The sequence below is a fragment of the Gopherus flavomarginatus genome, chromosome 2, assembly GCF_025201925.1.
Source record: "Gopherus flavomarginatus isolate rGopFla2 chromosome 2, rGopFla2.mat.asm, whole genome shotgun sequence".
In the NCBI taxonomy this organism is placed as follows: Eukaryota; Metazoa; Chordata; order Testudines; family Testudinidae; genus Gopherus; species Gopherus flavomarginatus.
This window is the reverse complement of record NC_066618.1, coordinates 276,759,659-276,785,383: the sequence shown is the minus strand read 5'-3', so window position 1 is coordinate 276,785,383 and position 25,725 is coordinate 276,759,659. Positions and strand designations below refer to the sequence as shown.

Sequence of the window (25,725 nt, the reverse complement as noted above, 5' to 3'; positions counted from 1 at the left end):
CAGTAAAACAGGGTTGCATTCAACACAAGTCCCCATAGGCCCAGTGGTAGCACAGTCTGAAAGGACAGGCGCCAAGCAATGTGTCTGTGTGGAGTTCAAGAGTCCTGGGCAAAGTTCCAGTCCACTAGTGAGTCTTAGGTGCTCCTGATCATATTTGGCGCCAGTAAACTTTCCCCAACAAACCCCGCCAGTGCCGCCTTCTGCCACTCTGCAAAGCCACACAGAGTGACCACCTCCTCACTTAACTAGCTAACCACCTCCCTCTTTATTACCAATGCAAAGTCACAAGCCCCAGTACTCACCGCCTCAGACAGCTCTGGACAGCAGCGATACTGGGTCCAGCTCTGGTCTGTCATCCTTTGGGTGATTCCTCCCCAGCACAGTGCTCCCCCTGGGCTCCTGTCCTGAGGTTTCCCTGACCCGCCACTTTCTTTCCCAGGCTTCAGGCAGGTTCTTGGCTGCTTCACTCTGTGAGGGCCTGCTTGCTGCAGCCCTTTATGTCCAGAGACACACACACTTGCTCTCCCCTTCTCTGCTCCACCTCCCCACAACAGCACTTCCTCCTTCTGGAACAATCAGCACTTCCCCCCCTTAGGGAAAAAGATTTAAAAGGCCATGCTCTCTGAACCCCAAGGGGGTTACATATCTGAGGGATAAACTGGTTCATACCAATTTAAGCCCTGATTCAGTTCCCACTAAAGTCAATATGAGCCTTTCTAATAACTTCATAAGAATGGCCACCCTGGGTCAGACTGAAGGTGTATCTAGCCCAGTATCCTGTCTTCCCACAATGGTCAAGCCAAGTGCTTCAGGGGGAATGAACTTCTGGCAAACAGGCTAGGGACACATCACTCCCCATCCTGGCTAACAGCCATTGATGGACCTATCCTCCGTGAACTTATCTAGTTCTTTTTTGATCTGTAATAGTCTTGGCTTTCACAACATCCCCTGGCAAGGAGTTCCACAGGTTGACTATGCATTGTGTGAAGAAATACTTCCGCTTATTTGTTTTTAAACCTGCTGCCTATTAATTTCATTTGGTGATTCCTAGTTCTTGTGTTCAGAGAAGGAGTAAATAACCCTTCCTTATTTAGTTTCTCCACACCAGTCATGATTTTATAGACCTCTATCATATCCCCTTTACTCCTCTCTTTTCCAAGCTGAAAAGTCCCAGCAGTAGTAGGAGCAGATCATGTAAATGCTATTAATATGAGTAGTCCTTACTTAGGCTGGCAATACTGTTGACTTCAGTAGAACTACCGTTAGGAGCAAGGACTACTCACATGAGTAGAAGTTTGCAGGAATGAGTCCTTATCCACTGTTACATAGAATAGTAGACAAATGAACCATTTCCTTGAGAGTCGTGGCTCAAATGAGAAATAGAGGTTAATCGGACTATCTTTTCAGTAAAATACATGGAGTTGCAGGAGTTGTGCAGTAATTTGAGTTGCAAAGTGGGAATGAAATTTGAATGTTAATGAGCAAAAAAAGAATATTTGACTTGTCCATGATAGGGCCTGATTATGGTGTTAGATTTAGCTCATGGTATACCTAATGATTATTTTCTCTGTACACAACAATAACTAAACCTATTTTTCTTTTGCGGTCTAGCGTCATCCCCCATGAACGCAGAATATTAACAATACTGCAGTGGCTCACCCTACCAGACAATGAAAGGTAATTCATGTAGTGTTCTTTTTTTGTAAACTTCTAACTTATCTTCTCTTTAAAAGTAGCTGGAGCTGCAGAAACAGATGGAATGTTAGTGTTAAAAATTATTCTTGCCAGCATTCAGTATTACTGTTCTTTGTAGCTCTTAGCTTTTAACCAGCAGTGTTTCAATCCTCCTCAAGAAACCTCTGATGCGAATGTCCTTTGATTATCGGGGAACATTTAATTACATGGATTAATGTTGGCCGTTTTATGCTACTTAGTCTAATGTGGCTTAATAAACTTCTAGGCAGTGGTAAATGCAGAAGCTGCACCCTGAGGCTTGGGAAAATGTCAAGATCTTAATTGTGTTTTTTATTACACAAGTTCTCACATGCTGCAGACTGCATAACCCATGTGAGCTGGTACCGTGATCTCTCCTTCTTACGGAACTAAGGGAGAGTGAGTTTCCGCCAACTGTGCCCTATGTGCTTCCTTGCATGTGTTCTGATATCTAATGAAGTTCTGGAGCAAATAATTGCTTAATCATGCTTTCAAAAACATCTAACTGAGCAACAATTTTTTACATATGGCAAACAATAGTTGAAAGGCTGACTTAGCATGACCTGGCAATTTCTTCTTCTTTTGTGTTTGAAGGCAGACGATTCTGAACAAAATCTTTCTTTCAGGCCTTATGTTTATGCTTTCTACTCCGAACAACCAGATGCTGCTGGTCACAGATATGGTCCTTTTGGCTCTGAGGTTAGTACAGTTTTTTTCCTGTATAAAAGTTACACATCTCAAGGATCAACCATGCCATCTATGGAATATTTGCTAACACTTTACTCTTGAACTGAGGTGGCTTTCTTATTTCTCAGTGCTCTTCCTATCTGTCAGAAGGGGAAGACGATTGGTGAAAATAAACAAGAACTTAAGACCAAGGGTCATTTTGACATTAAGAACTGTCCCTCTGTATAAAGTTCACATTATGGATGTAGGTATTTGATTGGCAGAGGTTTCAGGTGTGAAATTAGCTGGTATAACAGCACAATGTAGTGCTCCTCAATCAATTTACCCTTCTTAAAAAAATACCCTATATGAGAGAGCAGGAGAAAACGTTCTTTGTTTCTCTGGTGTGTTTCCTTGGGTGACAGGGGAGGTTGAATATTTTTTTTAAAAGTTGACTATCTGAAGAAGCCTGAATAATACTCTATTCTAGAGTTGGAAAACTGTGGTTTTCAATATTCAGTCTATGAACAAGCGGTTTGGTTAGCCCTCCAGTACCGTTCCCTCTGAAATGGACATAGGTGTCCTAATAGCATGAGATAGGGAGCTTTAAAATCCATTACTTCCCAGAGGTGCTTAAAGGTCCCTACTCTGTTTTGTCCACTGGTGCAGGCTCAGGAGTGGTGACAAAGGATTCAGAACTCATGAATTGTACTGGTTACTTACCAAATTACTACATTTTTAAGAACGTGCAAAAAGCTATCTTGGGGATATGGAAAGGCAATATTGGTTCTACACCTAAATAGTTAAACACTTGGCAGTTCATCTTGGACACTTTACTCAGGCAAAACACTCTCACTGAATTCAGTGCAAATTGTGGAAGCGCCAGATCAGACTCTTAAAATTAAGACTGAATATATATACTTTTAAAGCAAGCAACTTTTTACAAAAGCAACAGCACTTAACATTTTGGAGTTATTTCAGGTACCTGCACTTCTTGAGTTGCTGAAAGCACTTCGTTAATAGCCCCATTCTCACAGTGCACTGAAGGGGTGCATATGTCCAGTATAATCTCTCAACCTGTTTGCATACAATCCTTGTATCTATTCCTGTTAGAGATGGGTGCACTTAGAAACTATCCTTTAAAACACTTTTTAGAATGTTCAGGGTTCCATTTCAACTTCAGTGTTAACCTCTTCTCATTGTTTGTTCAGAAATTTTCCATAAAAATCTCTAAACTTGAAAAAATTTCTGTCAGCATTCCCTTCCCTAATATCTGTCATGCCTGTAGATGAAGGCAATATCTCTGCTGTAACAGTCTGGCTGCAGACTCATAAGCTATAATATATGCATGTGATTAAAACAAAATGTGAGCCATTATTAATAAATAACTATACATCAGCAATGTCATCAGTGCGGTGCCAGGCAGAATAAAGACTCTTTGGTCCAAATAACTTACCATCTAAAATCTATAAAACCAAAATATTTGCTGTTTGACTGTCTGCATGTGTTTTCTCATTGTTGGCATTAATGGGCAATATAGGACTAACAAATCTTGTGCATCAAACTAAAAGAAAATAGTAACTTTAGAGTGTAGCTTTCTGCAGAACAGAGACACTTTCTCATTGTGTCTTTTCGCTGCGGTAAAGCAAAATTTGAAGGTGAAATTGCCTGTGTTCTTCAAATTTGAGCTCTAAGCAGGCTCTTTGGACAAGCTCTCTTAGGACCTAACGCTGTGAGGTGCTTAGCTCAGTCACTAGGAGCTGAGATTCTCAGTACCGTGTGGGATTAAGATGTTTCCCAGTGGTAGAGTCGCTAGCTAACCCTTTCTCTATGCAATGTAGGAAGTTAATTGGATCTTTTAGAAAATGATAAAAAATAGCTATCCAGAAGAATTCTAAGATTATCTAAAGTCTAGCCTGTAATTGTATGACTAAAGCTGGGTGATTTAAGAGGTTTTTTTGTTAAATAGCTTCACAGATTGACTTTCATTGAATGAAGAACAGGCTGTTTTATGGACGAACATATTTCAGTTCCCAAATTTACAATGATGAGACATGATTTTGTAAATGTGGATTTAAAAACAAACACGCAGCTGTATAAGACTCTCTAGCTCCTCCCTCCTGAAATCATGCCCCTAGCAAGTATTATGTTTATCTTGATGCTTCTTCCCCCTACCCCTCAGTTTCTGGGAGCCATGAACATCTCATAAATCAGCTGGGAAGGAACCCCTCAGTGGGACCCCAGTAAGCTGCTTCCTTAGTAATTGGAGCATGACCTCTGCATGAAATCATTCTTCTTTGTACAGAACTGGCAGAACTTAGACACTTGGAATGGTTCTGACCAGTTTTTCCTCTGTGGCAGTTGAGCAACACACTGGAGCTTGGAAACAAGCTCTTGAACATTGTGTAGTGTATTTAAGAGGTATTTTTACCACCCCCTCAGGTCAAAATCTCCTTATAGTGAACTCTTCTTGCCTCATACTCACTAAGTTGAGGAGCAGCTTTGCTGCTGACGTCTCTGGATTGGGGGGGGAAATATTCAACACACCTCTTGCAATGTCAAGTGGATGTTTAATGTAATTTACTAACTCACTAGCTATAAAATTATGAATTTGGGGAGGGGGGATTTTATTTTCTTTTTTTTTTTTTTTTTAAAGACTTGATCCTGCCTTGTGCTGATCATTTTCAGCTCCCAGGGACTTCAGTTGACACGGAAACCTTGCAGGAAGTGCTCAACAGTCTATACACTGAGTGCACAGTACATTAAAATTTAGGAGTAAAAAGGAGTAGAAGCACTCAAAATTTGTGGGTGAAATTCTGGTTCCATTGATTGAACCAGGATTTTGCCCAATAAGTTGACTACAATAACTTGCAGTATATTTTGTTTGTTAGGTGTTTCAGCGTAAGTGAAGTTGATTACGCTAGAAGTGTAACATTGTTTTTAATGAGACCTTCACAAACAGCTCTTTTGAACTAGGAAATTTGTTATAAAGCTTTATTTTCAGAATGTGTTGATGAGAAATTTCAAATGTGTGCCTGCCCTTGGTTATTTCCGCAATTCCGTTTTTTTTTTTTTTTTCTTTTCCCTTCTGTGCTTCTGCAGTGACACTGATGGGTTGTCCTTCTGGGACGAGAGGCAGAGCTTTGGCTGGCTAGTTCCCACCTTTTTGTTATGTCTAGAAAGAGGGGATGGATTTGTTCATCTTCCTGAGGGGTCCCCGACCCTCCTCCCCAAAAGAAATAACCCTATTCCGATTCTGTTCAAATGAGGCTAAGGTTTGGCTGGTTAACAAGAACTTGGCTTTTCATCCTAGCTAACTTTTTGAAAGAAAAAAAAAAATATATATATACATACTACTGTAAGTGATCTAAGTAGATCAAAACCTGTCATGCCTAAACTCTATTCCTGCTGCTCCTCTAACATGCCATCTTGAGACGGCTCTTTTAAGTGTTCAAAATATCTAGGTTTCTTGCACTGGCCAGTGTGTGTCTGGCACTGTCAAGCTCTGGCTGAGTTTATTCAGGGACAGCGTAAAATGAGAATCCTTCCTTTCCCTGCTGCTCCTCTCATCAGGACTGCACAAAGCTTGAAACATTTTAAAAAGAAAACTCTGGTGCTGCTTTATTAAAATGCCTTTCTGGAGAGAGACGAATGAGACTGGACTAGAATCTCCTTTCCAGCTGCTTGCCTTGGAAGCAATGAAACAGCATGGCAGATGGTAACACTTTTTTTTTTTTTTTGTTTCTTTCATAAAACTCTGACTGAACAACAGAGAAACTGGAAAAGCAGATAGAAGTAAATCACTGCCTTTCCTCAAGCCCATTTAGCAGGTTCCATTTCCCCTTACCTGCGTACTTAGCTGTATTATCTCCCTATAGGTGTCATCTCACACCATTCACAGATGCTCCTAAGCAGTGCTGAGAACCCACAACTCCCATGAAAATTGATGGAAGGTGTTGGTGCTTAGCATCTCGCAGGTGCAGAACAGGCCAAAACTGAGAGCTGTGCTTGGCAACCCTGCATATCTTTAAAGTGGGGCTTATTGGTAAAAGGAACATGGGCTATTCCAGTCTCCTCTTTCATAGGATTCACATACAAAAAATGAATAAACCCATTTCAAATGACTTATTTTAATAGATAATGTATTGCTCACAAACGATGCCATATTGACAGCTCTGGAGACTGATGTCCTCAATTTATCCATACAACTAGTACAGGGTAGTCAGCAGCAGTGCAGATTTCTCTCACGCTGCCCGTAACAAATTCTTAGATTATTCAGAACAATTATTATTGTTGGTTCAATCATGCACTCTTTTCTAAGATTGCCACTGAATGGTGGCTTTGTAGTACACAGATGCTTCCAGCTGAACTGGTAACCAGCAAGTCAAATGTTCCATGTTTCACGAACATCCGCCCCCACACAAGAATTTGCGCCAAAAACAAAAAAAAAGTACACCACAAAAAATGTGAAGGTGATACTGTTACATATTCTGTATATTTATTTGTATATTTTGTGAACTGAATTACACTTGAAGAGAAATACTCATAACACTACAGTATGTATTCATAAAAATTGGCCTGATTGACCTCCTGAAATACCAATTTCATTTGCTCTTATGTTAGTTGCTTGAGTAACTATCCCACTTTCAAGTACAATTTAGTGAGCTCCTCTGTAGAGCGAGACCTCTAAATTGTCCCTTTACCAACTCCTATATTATTGAAGAAGCGTTGATCTTCATGCTCTTCAATTTGATGACGCAGGTCACTATAGTATCTGATGATAGCTGAGTCAGGATTTCTCTGAGTCCAGACATCTGTCTCCGCCAGTACAGGAGAGTAGTTATGGCTCACCTCTTACTCCGCCTAAGAGACCTAAGAGAAAGATTACTCCTAAGAGGAGACAGGAAAGACGAGTTGCATCTCCAAAGAAAAGAAGAAAAGTACATAGAGTGGATCAGTATTCTGCGGAATCCCGTCGGAACAAAGTAAGTTTACCTGTGTTCCAAAACTTTGTGACCGAAGTGTCAGTTTGAGGCTCTTATGTAGCTTAATTTTTGCAACTTGGACTCCCTTCCGTACTTCAGTTTGGGAATTCCAAAACAGACCTTCTATAACTGTACTGAAAGATCACTTCTGGCAAAGTAGCCAGGATATATTGAGTCTTTCGGGAACTATGTTCTTCCTATTTTAGACTCGGTTCACTCTAGGGAAAGCCTCTTTAGGACCTTTTAAAAATCCATCAAACAGAGGGAGCATGAAACATAGCTCTGGGAAGATCTTATCAGCGTCACCAAACCATTAGATTTTTGTCATGAGTCTCACAATATTGCGTGTCCTTCTTTAAGCCCCATTGCCTGGTATCAAGTGATTGTGAGAATCTCTTTATTTATTTATTTTTTTAAAAATAAAACCAAGTTTCTAGTCTTTGTGGCTCTGGAGCAAAGTTGAAAATGTGACCGGAGTGTAACCTGAAGGCTCAAAAACCAGAAGGCATGCACAAAAAAATCTCATTGGCTGGCTGAAAAATCTTGAGACTTTTGGGGGGTGGGGGGATGAGATAAAGGGCATGCAAATCATGATTTTTGAACCCATGATTTTGGGTCTGGCAGTAATGCCTTATGATGGTACTTAAGTCTCTGTCTTCAAAAAGGTCAAAGTTGGAGGTTGCTTCACCAGGAAAAGATTAAGAGGAGAAAGGATGATTCTTAATAAACAAAATCTCTCCACCTGCCACTAACTGACAACTTGGGAGGAGCTTTGGACCACTTCAGCATCCCTTCCATTCAGGGATTTTAGACTTATTGTAACCCAGTTCATGGGGCCTAAAAATATCTCCTGTGGGACCTAAGCAAAAATCTTGACACAGTACATTTTCAAAAAGGAGCAATAGAAACTCTTTCCAGTAGCTTTCAATTCCTGATTTAAAAAAAATATATTTCTGAAATTAATCGGGTATTCTGAAACTCATCCTGGAACTGAGAGGGTGGGGGGAAGGGAATCAGTCATCAAGTGTAAGAAACTGCCATTTCCCACAATACCATGATCATTGATAGCCTACTCAAGAGGGAGGCTGATAATCTTCTTACATGAATGATGGCCCCTTCAACAAACTACACAGGAGTTCCCCTTTTCAGAGTAGTTTGCCAATTCAAGGTCCTACTCTTTTTGGCATAAAATATGTTTTAAGTGGCCTAATAGTGGGAGTTCATGTATCTCCCCCTCCACGCCGGCTTCTCTTCTCTGGATGAATATTTCATCCATCCATGCAAATTTCCGTGCAGACCCAGTAGTTGATTTCTCACTAAGCCTTCAAAGACCTCAGCTTATTCTAGCACAAATTTATCGTTCACATCCAGTGCAGATCTAGTGCTAGCATTTGTTTATGCTCATTGAGAGCAATGGGATGTACCACTTGACTAGTGCCTAGGAGTTAAATCCTTTCCTCTCTCATACATCAGCATCTGGCTAAAATAGGTTCTAGCATGAGTTCTTCTGAAGAACTATCTTGTAACATTGGTCTGCATTTCATACCCGTTTCTCTTTTATAATAATGTCAACTGGTTTTTTTGGTGGCATCTCAGATATCCACACCTATCTTGAAAAATAAAGCCTTCCACACAACTTTACAAAGATCTGAGGTAGTGGAGATCTGAGCAAAGGTACACATAAGACATTTATTCTTTTACTGATAACTCCTTGGAGGTTATATCTGGACAAGAATATGGTCTCAGGGCAGTCCCACATCCACTTAGAATATCCTCACATAAACATATTAATGACATTCAGTATCAACCTTAGTCTGTTTCAGAAATAAATAAAACTTTTTAAATGAGAACTCGGTGAGAATAATGAAGGTGAAGGAACTAAATTTGAGGTTCTCTGGCTGTGATCATGTGAAATAGTGTGTGTGTGGGGGAGGGGTTGGTGGTAGTGAGGGGTTTTGTTTTTTGCTTTATTTTGTAGTTTTTGGGTTTTTTATTTAAAAACAGGATTTCCCCGATTAGTTTGTTTTCATAGTATCAAAAACATCTTTGCAAATCCCCAGCTGAAGTTTGGTGGATATAGGACCTTAGAAAAGTACTGTGATTTGTGGTTCCTTATCATGTATGGAAATACTATTGCTCCATTTTAAGAACAGCATAAACCTGTTCCACAAGAAAACGTTCATGTGAAATCCAAGAGGATTTGCAGTTCCCAGGTTTTCTAACTGCAGAGTTACGATTTAGAGGCTGAAATAAGACTTAATTTCCTTACATGATTCATGAGATACAATTGATGTTCGTCCATCGTTGTCAATGAAGACCTCAACAACTCATTCGTTCGATGACCGGACTCTGTGCTTCCGAAGATGACTGATCAGTCCGATTTGGGCTTCGAACGTCCTGTCACACGTCGGGCAGACATGTGATGGCACTGTCGATGTGCGGGCAGCTCCGGACTTGTGCAGCTCACGCTTTCTTTCAGCCTCAGCAGTACGCCTCGCCTCAATGGTATTACTGCCTGTGTGAATGAGGCTGCACCATGCTGGACGGTTCAGTGCGAGGGTTTCCCATGTGGTGGTGTTGATCTCAAGGGACTTCAGAGAGGTCTTCAGCATGTCCTTGAACCGCTTCTTTTATCCTCCATGGGAGAGCTTTCCCTGGGTGAGTTCTCCGTAGAAGAGTTGTTTAGGAATGCACTCATCTGACATTCTCACGACATGTCTGGCCCATCTGGTCTGGGCTCTCATCAGCAGTGTGTGAACTGACGGCAGACTGGCTCTGGTAAGGACTTCAGTATCGGGCACTTTGTCCTGCCATCTGATTTTTAGAAGCTTTCGCAGACAGGAAATGTGGAAGTGATTGAGCCTTCGTTCATGACTGCGATGAACAGTCCACGTCTCGCAGGCGTACAGCAGAGTTGGAAGCACCACTGCTCGGTAGAGCTTCAGCTTCATTGGTAGGCTGAACTCTCAATGTTCCCAGACATTGGAGTGCAATTGGCCAAATGCAGAGCTGGCTTTAGCAATTTGGCAGTTTACTTCATCATCGATTGACGCTGCTCGGGAAAGCGTACTGCCCAGGTATGTGAAGTGGTCCACTGCCTGAAGTCTCTGTCCATTTACAGTGATGGACAGTTCTGAGTATGGAGCGTGGAAAGCTGGCTGGGTGCACGACCTCTTGATGTTAATGGTGAGACCGAAGTTGTTGCATGCAGATGAAAACTTGCCCATACTGGCTTGCATTTCTGGCTCTGTACTAGCATTCAGAGCGCAATCAGCAAAGAGAAAGTCTCGAAGTACAGTTTCCTTCACCTTGGTGATGGCACGCAGTCACCTCAGATTGAAGAGTTTCCCATTGGTTCTGTACTTCAGGCCTACTCCTTCAGTGCAGTGTTGAAAGGCATCAGTCAGAGTGGCAGAGAATATCATGCTGAACAAAGTGGGTGCTAAAACACACCCTTGTTTGACGCCGTTGGTGACTGGGAAGGCCTCAGATGTTTCACAGTCATCCAGGACACAAGCCTTCATACCGTGATGAAATTGACGTACCATTGTATGAATCTGTCTGGACAAAAGAATTTCGACATGATCCTCCACAGGCCCTGGCGACTGACAGAGTCGAATGCTTTCATGAGGTCCACAAAAGTTGTGCAGAGTTCACGATTCTGCTCTTGACATTTCTCCAGTAATTGACGCGCAGCAAAGATCATGTCAATAGTCCCACGTCCCTTGCGGAAGCCGCACTGTGATTCTGGCAGTAAGCCCTGCTCCAGGTGAGTGATCAATTGGTTCAGTAGAACCCGTGCAAGAACTTTCCCCGCTGTAGAGAGCAGCGAGATTCCACGGTGATTGTCACATACCTGGCGATTGCCCTTCCTCTTATAGAGGTGCACGATGGATGCGTCTCTAAATTCCTGTGGAATGGATCCCTGCTTCCAGAAGGACTGAAACAGCTCGGTGAGTTTCTGTAGCAGCATGGGTCCACCAACTTTGTACACCTCTGCTGGTATGGCATCTGACCCTGGGGCTTTGCCACTTAACAGCTGGTTGATGGCTTTATTCACTTCGTCCTCTTCTGGTGAAGCATCCATGGAGTCATTGGCTGCAACCTGGGGCGTCTTGTCAGTGGCCTCATCATTGATGACTGAGGCACAGTTGAGAACTGCTTCAAAATGTTCAGCCCGTCTCTGGAGAATCTGCATCGTTTCTGTAAGAAGCACAGTGCCATCAGAGTTCAGGAGGGGAAAGCTCCCAGAAGACTGTGGACCATAGAAAGTATTGAGGGCTGTCCAATTCATGGAAAAAATCTAATATTTTAACAGTAGGCGTTTGTCCCAGTTTGGGACGAAAAGTCAAAATAGTGGAATTTTTCATGGAATGAAAAGTTCTGAAAAATGTTGATTAATCATTCTGAATTATTTTTGACTGAAACTAAATGTTCATAATTTCCTAAATAGGAGCATTTAGTTTTAGAGTCTTTTCTCTCTGTCTGAGCTGCTACAGTGTCTCCTGGGAATTGTAGTTCTGTGTTCTTCCTGCTCCCCAGCTGGATTCCATCTCCTGTGGTGCACAGTGGTTTCTCCCTGTGGCAGAGTCGCCATCGTGCCTCATATGAGTTGTAATTTCCTGTCTTGATTATTTTCAGAATCTACAACTCCATGAGGTGGGTGGCAGTTCATGCAGAAGGAGAGTTTGCAAAACATTTAAATTAGGGTCAGGTTGACATTTGTAAGCGGAAATTTCTCTTAGGAAATTGTTGAAATCTACCTTTCTGAGTCAAGATTGTGACAAAATTGTTTTTTTTCTAAATTTAACTGATCCAGTTAAGTATGCAGATGAGATATTCAGCATATTGTGACAAACAAATGTTGGTCTCTCTCTTTTTTCTTAAACTGTCCTTTATCTAAAATGTACAGAGATTCAAAGTATTTATCATCTAATAAAAAAAAATTGCACTCGCTTCTGTTCCTGCTCAGAATTGTAACTTGTTGGAATGCTGTCATAATTTTGCCTTTTTATAAAATAATGTATTTATACCATCCTTTTTCAAAATCTTGCCAGAATTGTCACTTGATCCTTTAGAGACCTTGGCTAGCAAGCTGAAGCTGCCTTTTTTCCTCCTCCTACTTAGAATGTCTGCCCTCAGTCTTCCATCATAGCACCAGATACCTCCTGGAGCACCCTTCACAGTGGCTTGGGATTTTCATATGAACATTGAGATTGAAGCTATGTACCATGACTACATAGTTGGTGTTCAGAAAAACTGAAAAGCTCAAGTCCATTTGAAGAACAGCATTTAAATCAATTCTCTCCTCCCCCTCCCCCGCCCAATCTTCTCCAATCATATGCATTTTTCTAATATGGTAAATGCAAAGGCAGATTTACTATATGTTTAGGGGGTCTGTTGGAGGGGTAGGAATAGGATCAATGATCTCTTGTAGTCATCTGACAACATCCCAATAGAAGACTTGTATACCTTTCCCTCAAGGAAATCAAACCAAGCTCATGGGAAAGGAGATGATCATTAGGTCAGGGTGATAACTACTCAGCCAAGGATCTGCCTTTTGATCTGGAAAGTTAACCTACCAGAATTCTGCTGAGGAAGCTCCACCTGTAGTGAAAGAGGGAGCATTGTTATGGTGATTAACTTCCTTTCTTTCTGCAAACTTTGTGTAGATGATAAATCCCCTAAGGGATATTGACAAGACTTTAGGACAATTAATGGATGGACTGAAGCAGCTGAAGCTACATCGATGTGTCAATGTTATCTTTGTTGGAGACCATGGTAAAAACTCTTACTTGTCCTTTCTTAGTATGTAAATATGGGTAGAAACTGATGCTTGAGCAATTTCCAGAGCTTCACTGTGCTTAAAGTATTAAAGGGGTAGCTGTGTTAGTTTGGAACTGTAAAAAGTGACAAAGAGTCCTGTGGCACCTTATAGACTAACAGAAGTATTGGAGCATAAGCTTTTGTGGGTGAATACCCGCTTCGTCAGACGCATGTCACATGTCTGACGAAGTGGGTATGCGCCCATGAAAGCTTATGCTCCAATACTTCTGTTAGTCTATAAGGTGCCACAGGACTCTTTGTCACCACACACACACCCACCCACCCACCCACCCACCAAGTACTTTACTGGATCAGAGCCTAAATGAATATCCTATTTTAAAAAGTAAAAATATTTATTCACAGGACACTGACAATGTAAACCCAACATTTAATTTGCCTGATAATTACCTTTGTGGAGGAATTCCTTCTTATTTTAACTATTTGATTTACTGTTTGCACATTCGTTCAGAATTAATCCTGTTGTTTTTTGGAGTATGATCCACACAAATAATGTACAATCTCTCCTAGCTGCTCCCTAGCAAGTGTGAAGAGCTACAGTCTGTCCCTATGTCTTTTTTAGTAGGTTATCTGGCAGGAAAATGGTATAGAAGCCTCATCCCCTTTTTAATGACAGTGGGAGAATAATTTTGGAACAGTAAGTTTCCATGGCAATTAGGAGGACAGCTGGTCAGATACAGAGGAACAAAGTTGGGGTAGTTATGAGAGACTGGGCCCAGCTTTGAAGGGTTATGGAGGAAGGAGAAATGCCCCCAAGAGAGAGTTTGGATTGAGGAGAGAATAAGTGGCAAAAATGGGCAGAATGACCAGAAATGGAAAATTGTGACTTGAAAAGTCTCTGTCACTTGGAAATTAGGGAAAACTTCACAATAAGAATTAATCGTAAAGACAGCAACTCCAGTGAAAAATACTCTAGGAGAAAGAAGGAAAATAGAGATCATTTGGGTATGTTTTGAGGTAGTCAGTGGGGGTAATAAAGGTCTCTGATTAGGGTAATAGTACACTAAATGAGTCATGATTTGCTATGGGATACCGTGCTATTCAGAAGATTTTTTTGTGTGTGTGAACGAAGTGCCAGATTAACAGGCCTGGGCAGTAAAGTTCACTCTCTGTCTACAAAACAGGTACAGCACAGTGCTACAGGTTTCTCTACCACAGTGGTCCCCAACGCGGTGCCCACAGGCACCATGGCACCCGCTGGTGCATTTATGTGTGCCCGCCTAGTGCCCAGCAGGGGAGAGAAGTCGCGGACTCGCACCTGCTGGGGACAGAGAACTCTGGGGCTGCAGGCTGCGGACGCTGGTGTTCTCTGTCCCCGGCAGGCACGAGGCCCTCCTAATGCCCAGCAGGGGGGAGAAGCCGCGGACTTGCACCTGCTGGGGACAGAGAACTCTGGGGCTGCAGGCTGCGGACGCTGGTGTTCTCTGTCCCCGGCAGGCACGAGGCCCTCCTAATGCCCAGCAGGGGGGAGAAGCCGCGGACTTGCACCTGCTGGGGACAGAGAACTCTGGGGCTGCAGGAGCCAGTGTTCCCTGTCCCTGGCAGGTGTGGGGCTGCGACTTCTCTCTGGCGCCCACAATCTGCAGCCCCGGAGAAGCTGGAGAGAAGCTGCTGCCCTGCACCTGCCAGGGACCAAGAACACTGGCGCCCACTGCCTTCAGCCCTGGAGAAGTTGGTGTTCTTGGTCTCTGGCAGGCGTGGGGCCGCAGCTTAAGTCAGACAGAAGCCGTGGCCAGAGAACTCTGGGGCTGCAGGCTGCGGGCGCCCATGTCCTCGATCCTTGGCAGGCGCGGGGCTGCAGTTTTTCTCTGGCTTCTCTGGGGCTGCAGACTGTGGGCGCTGGTGTTCTTGGTCCCTGGCAGGCGCAGGGCCACGGCTTCTCCCCGGCTTCGAGAAGCTGTGGCGCTGTGCCTGCCAGGGACCGAGAACTCTGGGGCTGCAGGTTGTGGGCGCTGGTGTTCTCTGTCCCCGGCAGGCACGAGTGCCCAGCAGGGGAGAGAAGCCGGGGCCCTGCGCCTGCTGGGGACAGACTACTCTGGGGCTGCAGGTGCCAGTGTTCTCTGTACTCCCGGCTTCTCTCTGCACTGCCCAGAACTGCCACCAAAAAACAAAACAAAAAAAATGCTCCAACTCTACAGAACGAACGGAATGCTGCCCCACAGCATGTTCTGCCCCAGGTACATGCTTGCTACACTGGTGCCTGGAGCTGGGCCTGTGAGTAATTGTTGGTGTCCGCCACACTCTTCTGAAAACATGAATGCGCTACTGGCCACGAAAAGGTTGGGGACCATTGCTCTACCAGTTATGTCTCCTCCCTGATGTGGAGGGGATGACTGCTGAGGTTTTGGGGAGAGTTTATTTTCCAAACATAGTCATTCCTTGTCTAGAGGCTTTTGAGCTTTACTTACTAACAATTAGATTGAGACACAAAACAACTCTGTTCACTGTACCTACAGATGGTTTAGAATACACCACCAAGATACAATACCTTTGTGTGTTTGTGTCTCCTCTCTTTAAATTGTATTTTAAAAATAACTTTGAAACTAGGAGCTGACATTAGTTCTTCTGAGAGTTAAAACTGGATGTATAACAAGTGTATACTCCCTGGAGGGTAGTGACTGGCATTTCTGTTGTGCACATAGGTACAAGCACCAGCCACAATTTGGTTCTTAAACAATGTCTAATGTTGGTGATTATCAGTGCTGCCATCAAGAAGACTAACTAAAAGAGCTTGATGCTGGTGAAACCTGAAAACAAACAAAGATGTCCATGTGTCTGACAGCTCCTTGGCAGGTGGAATAGTTCCAGTGACCACTCTTGATGACTAATTCATGACAGTGTAGTCTTTCCATAAGCTTGAGGTTAGGTTACCTGCTAGGAAGAGAGGAACAGAAAGAGTATATAAAGAAGAAATATTTGTTTTCGAATGGTTTCTCTGAAGCCAGAGATGCCTGTATTTTAGAAATAAGCTTGTTTCATGATATAATTCTCTATTAAAGGAGGTTTATTTCCCTTCCACAGGAATGGAGGACACCACTTGTGAAAGAACTGAATTTTTGAGTAACTATCTGACTAATGTAGAAGATATCGTATTGGTGCCTGGGTCTTTAGGACGCATTCGCCCTCGATCTAATAATAATCTGAAATGTAAGTTGATTATACAAGTATCGTATTATATTGAGGCCAAGATTCTTCAACTCTAAGGTAGAGTAGCACATATCCAGACAAGCTGTCCCATTATCAATGATCGTGAGACTTGAAGGGGTTCATCACCTTGCAGAATTGGATGCTAAGTGAGAATTTTTTAATTATTATTAAATATAGTCTATTGACTAGGGCCTATTGACTGGTCAAGTGGTAGTTTTAATTATGAATCCATTAGTTCTCCAATTCTTGTGGCCAAAAAACAGTGTTAGATATTTGGCAGCCATGCACAGCTAAGGCAGAATGTGAGTAAGAGAAAACTGTGAAACGTGAATTTGAGCAGATGGGGCTTGGTGATAGTATATGAAAAAGCTGGGTTATTTGCAGCATGCTTCTAAGTTGCTTGGAGTGCTAAATTATGAGACCATTTGAAACATTCTGGGGATAATTTTCTTGAAGATATCTGGTTCTGCAAAGACCAGATTGAGATATTTCAAGATTAGAAAATCCAGAAGTACATCAGAGCCAATGGGTATGTGTTAAAATCAGTACCTTGATTAAAGGTTTAACTATGAACAATGTATTCTGATGTTTGTCTAAGGGACATGGGTAAAGATCTGTTTTCAAATACCAGTGTTTCACTGATGTGTATCTTAAGCTTTTTAGAGCATAAAATTAATTTTTTCACGTCATAAGATGCAAGTATTTTACAGTACACTCAAAAATAAACAGTGTTGTGATTTTGATGGACTACCATAAAGACTAAATTCTTTCTTTGCAGATTCTACCTAAACTATTAGTAAACTTCCAGTTACAATTTTTTTAAAGGTCTTCCCATGCCTATTATCGCCTATATGAGTGAATATTTTTGTGTATCTTCCACTGAGAACTTTGTCCCTTCGTTGACTCCAGTGAATTTTGCTGCAGTTTTCACTAGAAGTGGGATCAGGCACTACCATGTTAAAGTTCTACAGATAATTAGATGCACCATATTTTACTGTTATGCAAAGATAAGTGAAATAGCATGAGGAAAATCATTCTTTCAATTTCCCTGATGTTGAGCAAGTTATTTTCCTTTGATTGGGGCATGGTGAGAACTTCCAAAGAGAAGTCCCTTGCTAATCCCTGGCACAATGCCTCTATGTCTTGTTTTGTTGTTTTTCACCCTCACTTAAATAATAAAAATAATAAAATAATAATTGGAGAGATACTTATCTCCTAGAACTGGAAGGGACAGTCATCAAGTCCAGCCCCCTGCCTTCACTAGCAGGACCAAGTACTGATTTTTGCCCCAGATCCCTGATTGACCCCTCAAGGATTGAACTCACAAGCCTGGGTTTAGCAGGCCAATGCTCAAACCACTGAGCTATCACTCCCTCTGAATGCATTCATCTCCTCTATGGGTCTCTTTCTATCCTCTTCTTCCTGAATGTTTGTAATTGCTTATAAATGAACAATTCAAACACAAAATAAATAGGCACTTTCCCAGGAATTGGAACAAAACTTTAAATGGCAGATTACCTAACTACTTTCTCCCTCCTCCACTATTTCATGCCTTAACACTACCTTCATTCTCGCATCTTTGAAATAGATGTGCCTGTGAATTGTACCTGAGACTGAACATGACTCATTTCAAAGCCAATCAATATCATGCTTTAAGCAGCCAAAATATTATGGTTGAGAGACAAGGTTCTTCATTTTCTTCCAACTCTGTTTTCTCCTCCAGGGCCTGAGAAATGCTGTTTGCTGGCCCTGGAAGCAGTGAGACTGAGAATTTAATGTGGGTTGTCCAAGTGGTAGTACAGCTTACATAGAGTAAAGTCCCAAGGCTTGCCCAGAATTTTTTTTCAGTTATTTCATTTAGTGACTTATTCAGCTGTGTGTAATGTTAAAGCAGCCAAAAGAACCACAGCTTTCTTATTAATTATTGCTTATAAAGATGCTTATTCTTGCACTTAAACACTCTTACAGAAAGCTTTTGCAAATTCTCAGATATGACTGCTTACTTTGTTAGATTAGATAGATGATTTTCAAGACATAAGTTTAAAATTTTTATTTCTATGACTATTTAGTTTCAGGTCCAAAGTATAAAACACTGATCAATGTTGCTATAAAAATTTTGGGTAATTAAGGAAAGGCACATTAAAGGTGTGTTGTTGCACATCAACTAATACATTTTGCTAAGATAGGATAGCTTTTAAAAGCAGCCTGGATTCCTGAAAAGAGAGTGCTTGCCTTGTAACTCCAATAAACAAATGACTGTTTTATGTCTGTCTCTTTTAACAGATGACCCTAAAGTAATTGTTGCCAACCTCACAGTAAGTATTTAGCACTGGCATATTATCTGTCTACGTATTGTTCATTTCACATGTTAATTTGGGGATTTATTCAGCATTCCCTGCTCACTCTTTAGTCAGAAAACGACCATTAGGCTGAAGATAGATAAATAGGGCCCTTCATGAGTAGGGATTAATGTTTGTCATGAGTGCCACTGTTTGCTGCTGTAGTAGCTTTTATAACCCTTTTGGGTAGTACACAGCCAGAATGTCCCTGATGGTCTTGAGTCCCTGAATTGAGCTGATTTATTCCTTCCTTCAGAAATGGAAAGTAACCTTTTTATGAGTAAACATTTTAGTAGTACTTGGAAGATGCAGTAAAAATCCATTTGATATCCCTCAACCTTAACCTTGCTTTTATGAAATTCCCCTTAAATATATACTGATGTAGAGGCCAAACTGATTTAAATACATTTTTGGAAAGGCTATCATTCAGTATTCAGGGAGTCTTCTGAAATTAAGCTTTGGTCAGATATGAACCATTTTGCATATCACTGAGGAAAATGCGGGGGAGTTTTGCAAAAACACTCTGTGGCGAGAACAAAGGTGTCAGATGTGCATAGAACATAATTCAAAACTCACCTGTCCTTAGGGAAGCATTGTATAAATAGTGCACTGATACAAATATGATCCTTTAGATTGTTGTGCAAGATCTGGGATATATGTCTACTATACGTAACCTTTGAACTCTGAAATCAAACAGATTGTGTGGTTGAAGCCACACTAGTGATGATGACTTGAAACAATATAGCTTCTTACAATTGTCTTTCAGTGTAGAAAGCCAGACCAGCACTTTAAACCTTATTTGAAACAGCACCTTCCCAAGCGTTTGCACTATGCTTACAACAGAAGAATTGAGGATATTCACTTACTGGTGGACAGAAGATGGCATGTGGCAAGGTAAACTGTGGTATCTTTGTATGTGTTTTTCCTTTTTGGTCTCTTCTGCCTTCTCTAGCTTAGTTACTGGTACTTTTGAATATTCTTAAGCTATTTAGCAGTTAGCCAGGCAAAAAAATAATCCTATTTAGAGAGGCAGGCAGCTTATACCATTACTTTGCTTTTAAAGACAATAGAAAAGGAGGCATCTTTTCTACTGTCAACATCCTTTTGTGTTTAAAATATCTTCTTTGACCTGTTGATAAAACGATATATTAAATCAAGTACAGCTAGTCTTTTATTCATAAAGCTGAGTCATTGTATTTTTTTGGTAGAGAACAGAAGAGATTTATGTTCTTGGCATCTCTTGTGATGGACTTTAAGAATTTGTAGTTCTCCTTTGAAAATGTTGCTGCCAGTCTAACAGTGTGTCATAAGTCTCTTTGCATGCAATATGTTGTAGCTGTGTCGGTCCCAGGATACCCACCTTGCCTGTCTAATAAGTGTCTTTGACTCTTGTGCTAATCTTCCTGTATTTATGCAAAGATCTTTCTACTAAAGCAGTGAATGGGAAATCCCAGTTGCCTTTTCAGAGTGGATGTAATTCCGGTAGGCAAGATGACAAGTCTTCTTTCTACAATTTCTGATGATGGTTCTCAAATTTCAAAGAATTAAATTCTGGTTTTAGGTTTACCATTTTAACAATTTTTATTGATATATGTAGGGCTAGACAGGAGGCAGTTTTCCTGTTCTGCAAAACTTGAAGTATAGAATTTTTTCCTTTTTTCTATTTTTCCTGTTCCACATCAGGATGAACCCATGGCCTCCTTTCCAGGTTTTTCATGATTCAGACTAGGGACTTGAACCTGGGTTTTTAACTCCCAGTTGAGTGCCATAACTACTAGGCTGTTGGCTATTCTGGGGTCAATGTGTCTGTTTGGTTTTGACCTGTGAAACCTTTCCTAACAAAAGCTGTTTGTCGAAACCTGGTATGTTCCCACAAAAAGATTTGGTTTAGACCAATCAGGGCCAGCGCTTCCATTTAGGTGGCCTAGGCAATCGCCTAGGGCGCCAGGATTATTGGTGGGCGGCATTTTGCAGGAGGGGGCGGCAGGCGGCTCCGGTGGAGCTGCTGCAGTCGTGCCTGTGGAGGGTCCGCTGGTCCGCGGCTCCGGTAGAGCTGCCGCAGTGGTGCCTGCAGGAGGTCGGCTGCTCCCGTGGCTTCGGTGGACTTCCCACAGGCACCACTGCGGCAGCTCCACCGGAGCCGTGGACCAGTGGACCCTCTGCAGGCACAACTGTGGCAGCTCCACCGGAGCCACGGGACCAGGGCGCGGGGCGGCAAAATTGCCGTGCACCTAGGTCGCTAAAACCCCTAGTGCCGGTCTTGAGACCAATGTTTCCCAAACTGGGGTTCTCAGGAAAAAAATTCCTAATGGCCGACAGAGCTGTCCATAGGGACCCCAGGGCCACAGGGAGCCAGCAGCCCACAGCCCCTGGACTTCCAAGAGCTAAGCAGATCAAAGCAAGCATATCTATCACACAGAGGAGGTTTAAACTGCAAGACTCCTTATAGGAAAGGGAGGTGGATATTTTTTGCTGTTTTTTAAATTAAATAGGCAGCTAGTATTGTTTTTTAAATTATTATGAAGAACAAGTTTAAGTTTTGTTGTAACATGTGGTGTTTGCCTGGACTGCTCAAGATCTGAAAGCTTGTGTAGGAGGAACGCTGAGTTGGCTTCTTAAATACCTTCATGCTGTTTCACATCTGATGCTCCTTAATGAAACATAGGAGCCTCGTCTTATAACAGGCTTATTCAAAGTGATACAAGCTACAAAAGTGAGATCTTGGAAGAGTGTTGCCGTCTTCGTAATGTAATAAAAATACTGTCATGGTTAATAACACTGCTCTACAGCCAAAATGCTTCTGAAATAAATGTAGTCCAACTTTACTAATTCTGGGTTACTGAGAATGAAAATGATGCTTAAAATTGTTGATTGGCTCTAGTTTTCAAGATATGCTATTGGGTCAGTATATACGACCCTTGACTTGGGAATGGCGGAGGATAAGTGAGTTATAAAGGGAAGGGATCTCCATTTAAACCAGAAATAACTAAAATACATCTTTGAGTGGATCGATGAATAAATCTATGACTGGGTTTGGACAGTACTTGCTTTTGAGGCAAAACAATGAATGATGCAATCTGAAGCTGGTATTGCGTCATACATGATATGTATTGTGTCATGTTATTCCTAGAAGTCATGGATGATGCAATCCTAACGAAGCTTACATCACTCTGCTGAACAAATTGCCCTATATCAGCACTAGAAATCATACAGTGTCCTGCTCTCTTATTTGTCAGTGTTTGATTTTGCAAAGGGACGCATTTCTGTTCAGCCAAAGTGAGCAGAGATGCCTCGTACTTGTGTGAACAGTGCAGATAACTTCTGCTATGTTTGTGGTGAAGTGACTTTTGCATCACAATAGCGGAGTATAACCACTATGGTTAAGAAAGCCTATCACCTTTCTTTTGGCTGCAAAATTGGAGATCAGGACAAGAGATGGGCCCCACACACATGCTGCAACACTTGTGCAACAAATCTTAGCCAGTGGTTGAACAAGAAAAGGAAATCTATGCCTTTTACAGTGCCAATGATTTGGAGAGAGCCAACAAACAGATCATACCAGCAATCGTTACTTCTGCATGGTGCCTCCAGTTGGGAAAGGTGTGTCAAAGAAGAAAAAGTGGACTGTGCATTATCCAAACATTCCATCAGCTATACGCCCAGTACCCCACGGAGAAGGACTGCCGGCTCCTGATGCACCAGAATCATTCTCACTTGAGTCAGACGAGGAAGAGGATGAAACTTCTGGTCCTGAACCATCAATGTCACAGGACCCACTTTTTCTCCCATCCTCCTCCTCTGAACCACACCTCATAACACAAGGTGAACTGAATGACCTTGTCAGGGATTTGGAACTACCCAAGAGTAAGGCAGAGCTGTTGGGCTCTAGACTACAGCAATGGAATCTCCTGGCAGGCTATCAGGGCAAATGGAGCCCATCAATGCTTGCAGACTATTGCTGGACAGTGACAAGAGATGCTCCATTTAATGAATACAAGAGACAAGCCAAGAAGCGCCGAGTAGACACTGAATAGGACTAAACTATGTACATAATAGTTTTTTGCCTTTTGTTTCATAATAAATTTTATTTATATAGCCCTTTTGCTGATTTTTAAAGTGTTACATAAACAGGACAGGTGAAATATTATCATGTAAAGCAACCATAAACACGTGAAAAGACCTAGGTTTACAATTTATGATTAAAACTCTACTGTCTACACAATATACATAGACATAAAATGTAAAAACTTAAAATATCTTAGAAACAGTAGCCAATCAGTTGTTTTAATTGTCATATTTGAATTCAGCACATCAAAATACATAATAAATATCACATTTTATCTCTGAAGCAGACGACTTCTCAAAAATTGTAGACTAGTGTAATAAATGTGTAATAAGCTTGTCATAAGAACAAATTTTATATTTCCAGGAGCACTGCTTTTCTAATTTATACTCAGATAAAGGAGAAAATCCCTGGAAATATTCATTTTTAGGAGGGGGTTTGAGAGACTCAACATTTTTAGTGAAAGGGGTTCACAGGTCATTAAAGTTTGGGAACCACTGGTTTAGACCAATCATCATTTTCTGACTACCACCACTCCACCCGACCAAAAATAAATAAATAAATAAATAAATAAATAAAAATAGAAGATTCCCAAACAGCTCTACATATGGGATGAGGAAGAGAGGTAATAGGAATATTTTACTCAAGATTTTTTCACTTTTCATCTCAGTTCAAACTTCTTTTGGCTGCATTATTTGCTACTGCTACCTTTTAATGTGTGCACCCTTCTCTTCTGTTAATGTAACTGTAATTCATGTTTATAGCCAGGAAAAGACTATTTCTGTAATAGTTACAGGTCTGATTACTTCACTTCCAGTTTTGAGGACAAAAGCCAAATCTCTGAGAGAACATCATCTAATGGGTGTACAAACTGACTTTTAGGATGGCAGCCCCTGTGATGCTGCTCATAAATCTTAGTGTGTAACAAAGCTAGTCATTATATTTCTATGATTACCACTTACTTTCTTCATATGTTTCTTTTCCTTCTGAGTTTCTCCCATTTTCTCTCCAGGTCTGTTTCTTCTTTGCCTACCACAAAGTGAAAGAGTAAGCAGGTGAAAAGGACTCAATAGCATTGTAATTTATTAAAAAGGTGCTTTCTGACTTTCTGAGAAGCATCTGTTAGAATGCTACTGATTTAGGGCAACAAGATCCTAAACAGCTTCAATCTGTAGGTGTCCCCAGTGGGAAAGGGCTTCTACCTGGGAATGGCAAGTTATCCAAGGCTAACAATAGCTGATGTTCGTTATTCCATATGCATTGGTTTCTTTTCAAGTATATCCCAGGCAGGTGATGTCTCAAGTTTTTCATTCTCTTAATAATAGCATAGTATTAAGTTATATTGCGCCATCCATTTAAGCAGAAACACTTTTAGTTGTCAATGGGGATTTCTGTTAAGAACTGATGTCACAATACACCTATTAAAATAGTGAGCAAAAATCAGTTTTAAGACTTTTGAGAGTAATGGGAGGACCCATGTGCTTGTCCCAATCCATCGCTTCCTTGGTGGAATATATTTAATGCTGAGGGAGCATCATTGGGAAAGAGAAATTAACTCTCATTTAACATTTTAATACATTTCAAAATTATAACCCCTTTTGTCCTCTCTTTGGAGAACTTCCTACCTAACTTCCCCCTAGAGTTTCATTTGGGTATGGTATTCACTTCTTGTCCCAAGTAGTGTGTCCTGCTGGTGCATCCACTCCAGTATTGGGGATAATTGTAGTTTGTGAAATGCTCTGGGATAGTTTAGGGCAAAGTTTCTGTATAATTGAGAGATGACTTCACTGTTTTTGTGTGTTTAAGGCTGGAATTTTCAAAGGAACCTGTAGAAGTTGGGTGCCCAAATCCCCATGACATTCAAAGGGAGTTAGGCTCTACTTCCCTTCAACTCCTTTTGAAAATTGCAGCCTAAATTTTAATCTTCTGAAACTACATTGTCAGGTCAGCAATAATTCTTATGATTTTACATTTCAATGTAGGAAATCCATGGATGTTTATAAGAAACTATCAGGAAAATGCTTCTTCCATGGCGATCATGGATATGACAACAAGATCAATAGTATGCAGGTATAAGCAGCAAACTAACCTTTTTGCGAGGGTAATTGGGTTTGTGTGTTGGAGGGAGAAACTTGAAGTCTTGGAATTTGCTTTAACTCTCTTAAAACAAACAAACAAAAAAACCTACTACTTTTACCATGTTTCTCTCTTCTTTGAAGACTGTCTTTGTAGGCTATGGTCCCACATTCAAGCACAAGGCCAAAGTACCTCCATTTGAAAATATTGAACTTTACAACGTTATGTGTGGTAAGCTATTCCATTTCTAAACTACTTTTGCCAACAAAGCTTTCAGAGGTTGGTGTACGCACAACTTATGCTTCTGTTCTGGGCTACTGCCTTCTCCCCAGCACTGCACTGTCACTTGCCCTTTGGATGGAAGGACAGAATGCACAGAGGCCTGTGTTTGTTCTGCTCCAACAATTGGAGTGCATTCACATTGTGTTTCTGCTGGCAGCTCCTCAGATATCAAATACAGAGGGCTACAATCTAGTATGGGAGCTAGACTTGTGTCCAGAGAGAGCTTCTGCCCCCGCATCTCATGCGTGGCAGCACAGGCGTTATTTTGCCACTACTGTGCCTCTTGTTGGTGGTGATTGTTTTTGGAACTCTTACTGCAGCAATGAAGTAGAGAAGCTAGATATGGCAGTGCATGAATATAAATTTTATGATCCTGTTTTTAATGTACATTTCCTTTCTCAGTTAAACTTTCCACCTGAGGATTTCAGAAAAAGTTGCAGATATTAATTTATAAACGTGAAACACATCTCTGTGTTTAATAATTATTCCCATTTATAGATGAGGAGGCTAATTGGTCTTGAGGTCTCAGAAGTCAATAGCAGAGTTGGAAATAGAACCAAGATCATTTTTTACTTTGTCTCCTGCTTTAACTAGTAGATCACGTTTCCTT

At 41.4% G+C, this 25,725-nt stretch overlaps 1 protein-coding gene across 3 annotated transcripts in view; it reads left to right on the top strand.

Moving 5' to 3' along the window:
- Positions 1 to 25,725, top strand: part of ENPP2 (ectonucleotide pyrophosphatase/phosphodiesterase 2) — a 113,768-nt gene that overhangs the window by 74,998 nt on the left and 13,045 nt on the right. For all 3 annotated transcript variants that reach the window (XM_050940758.1, XM_050940759.1, XM_050940757.1), the window contains exons 10-17: positions 1,612 to 1,677; positions 2,340 to 2,412; positions 13,037 to 13,145; positions 16,230 to 16,355; positions 18,639 to 18,670; positions 19,461 to 19,588; positions 24,740 to 24,827; positions 24,977 to 25,064. In XM_050940758.1, coding sequence (XP_050796715.1) covers positions 1,612 to 1,677; positions 2,340 to 2,412; positions 13,037 to 13,145; positions 16,230 to 16,355; positions 18,639 to 18,670; positions 19,461 to 19,588; positions 24,740 to 24,827; positions 24,977 to 25,064 — 710 coding nt within the window. The remainder of the gene's footprint in view (positions 1 to 1,611; positions 1,678 to 2,339; positions 2,413 to 13,036; positions 13,146 to 16,229; positions 16,356 to 18,638; positions 18,671 to 19,460; positions 19,589 to 24,739; positions 24,828 to 24,976; positions 25,065 to 25,725) is intronic.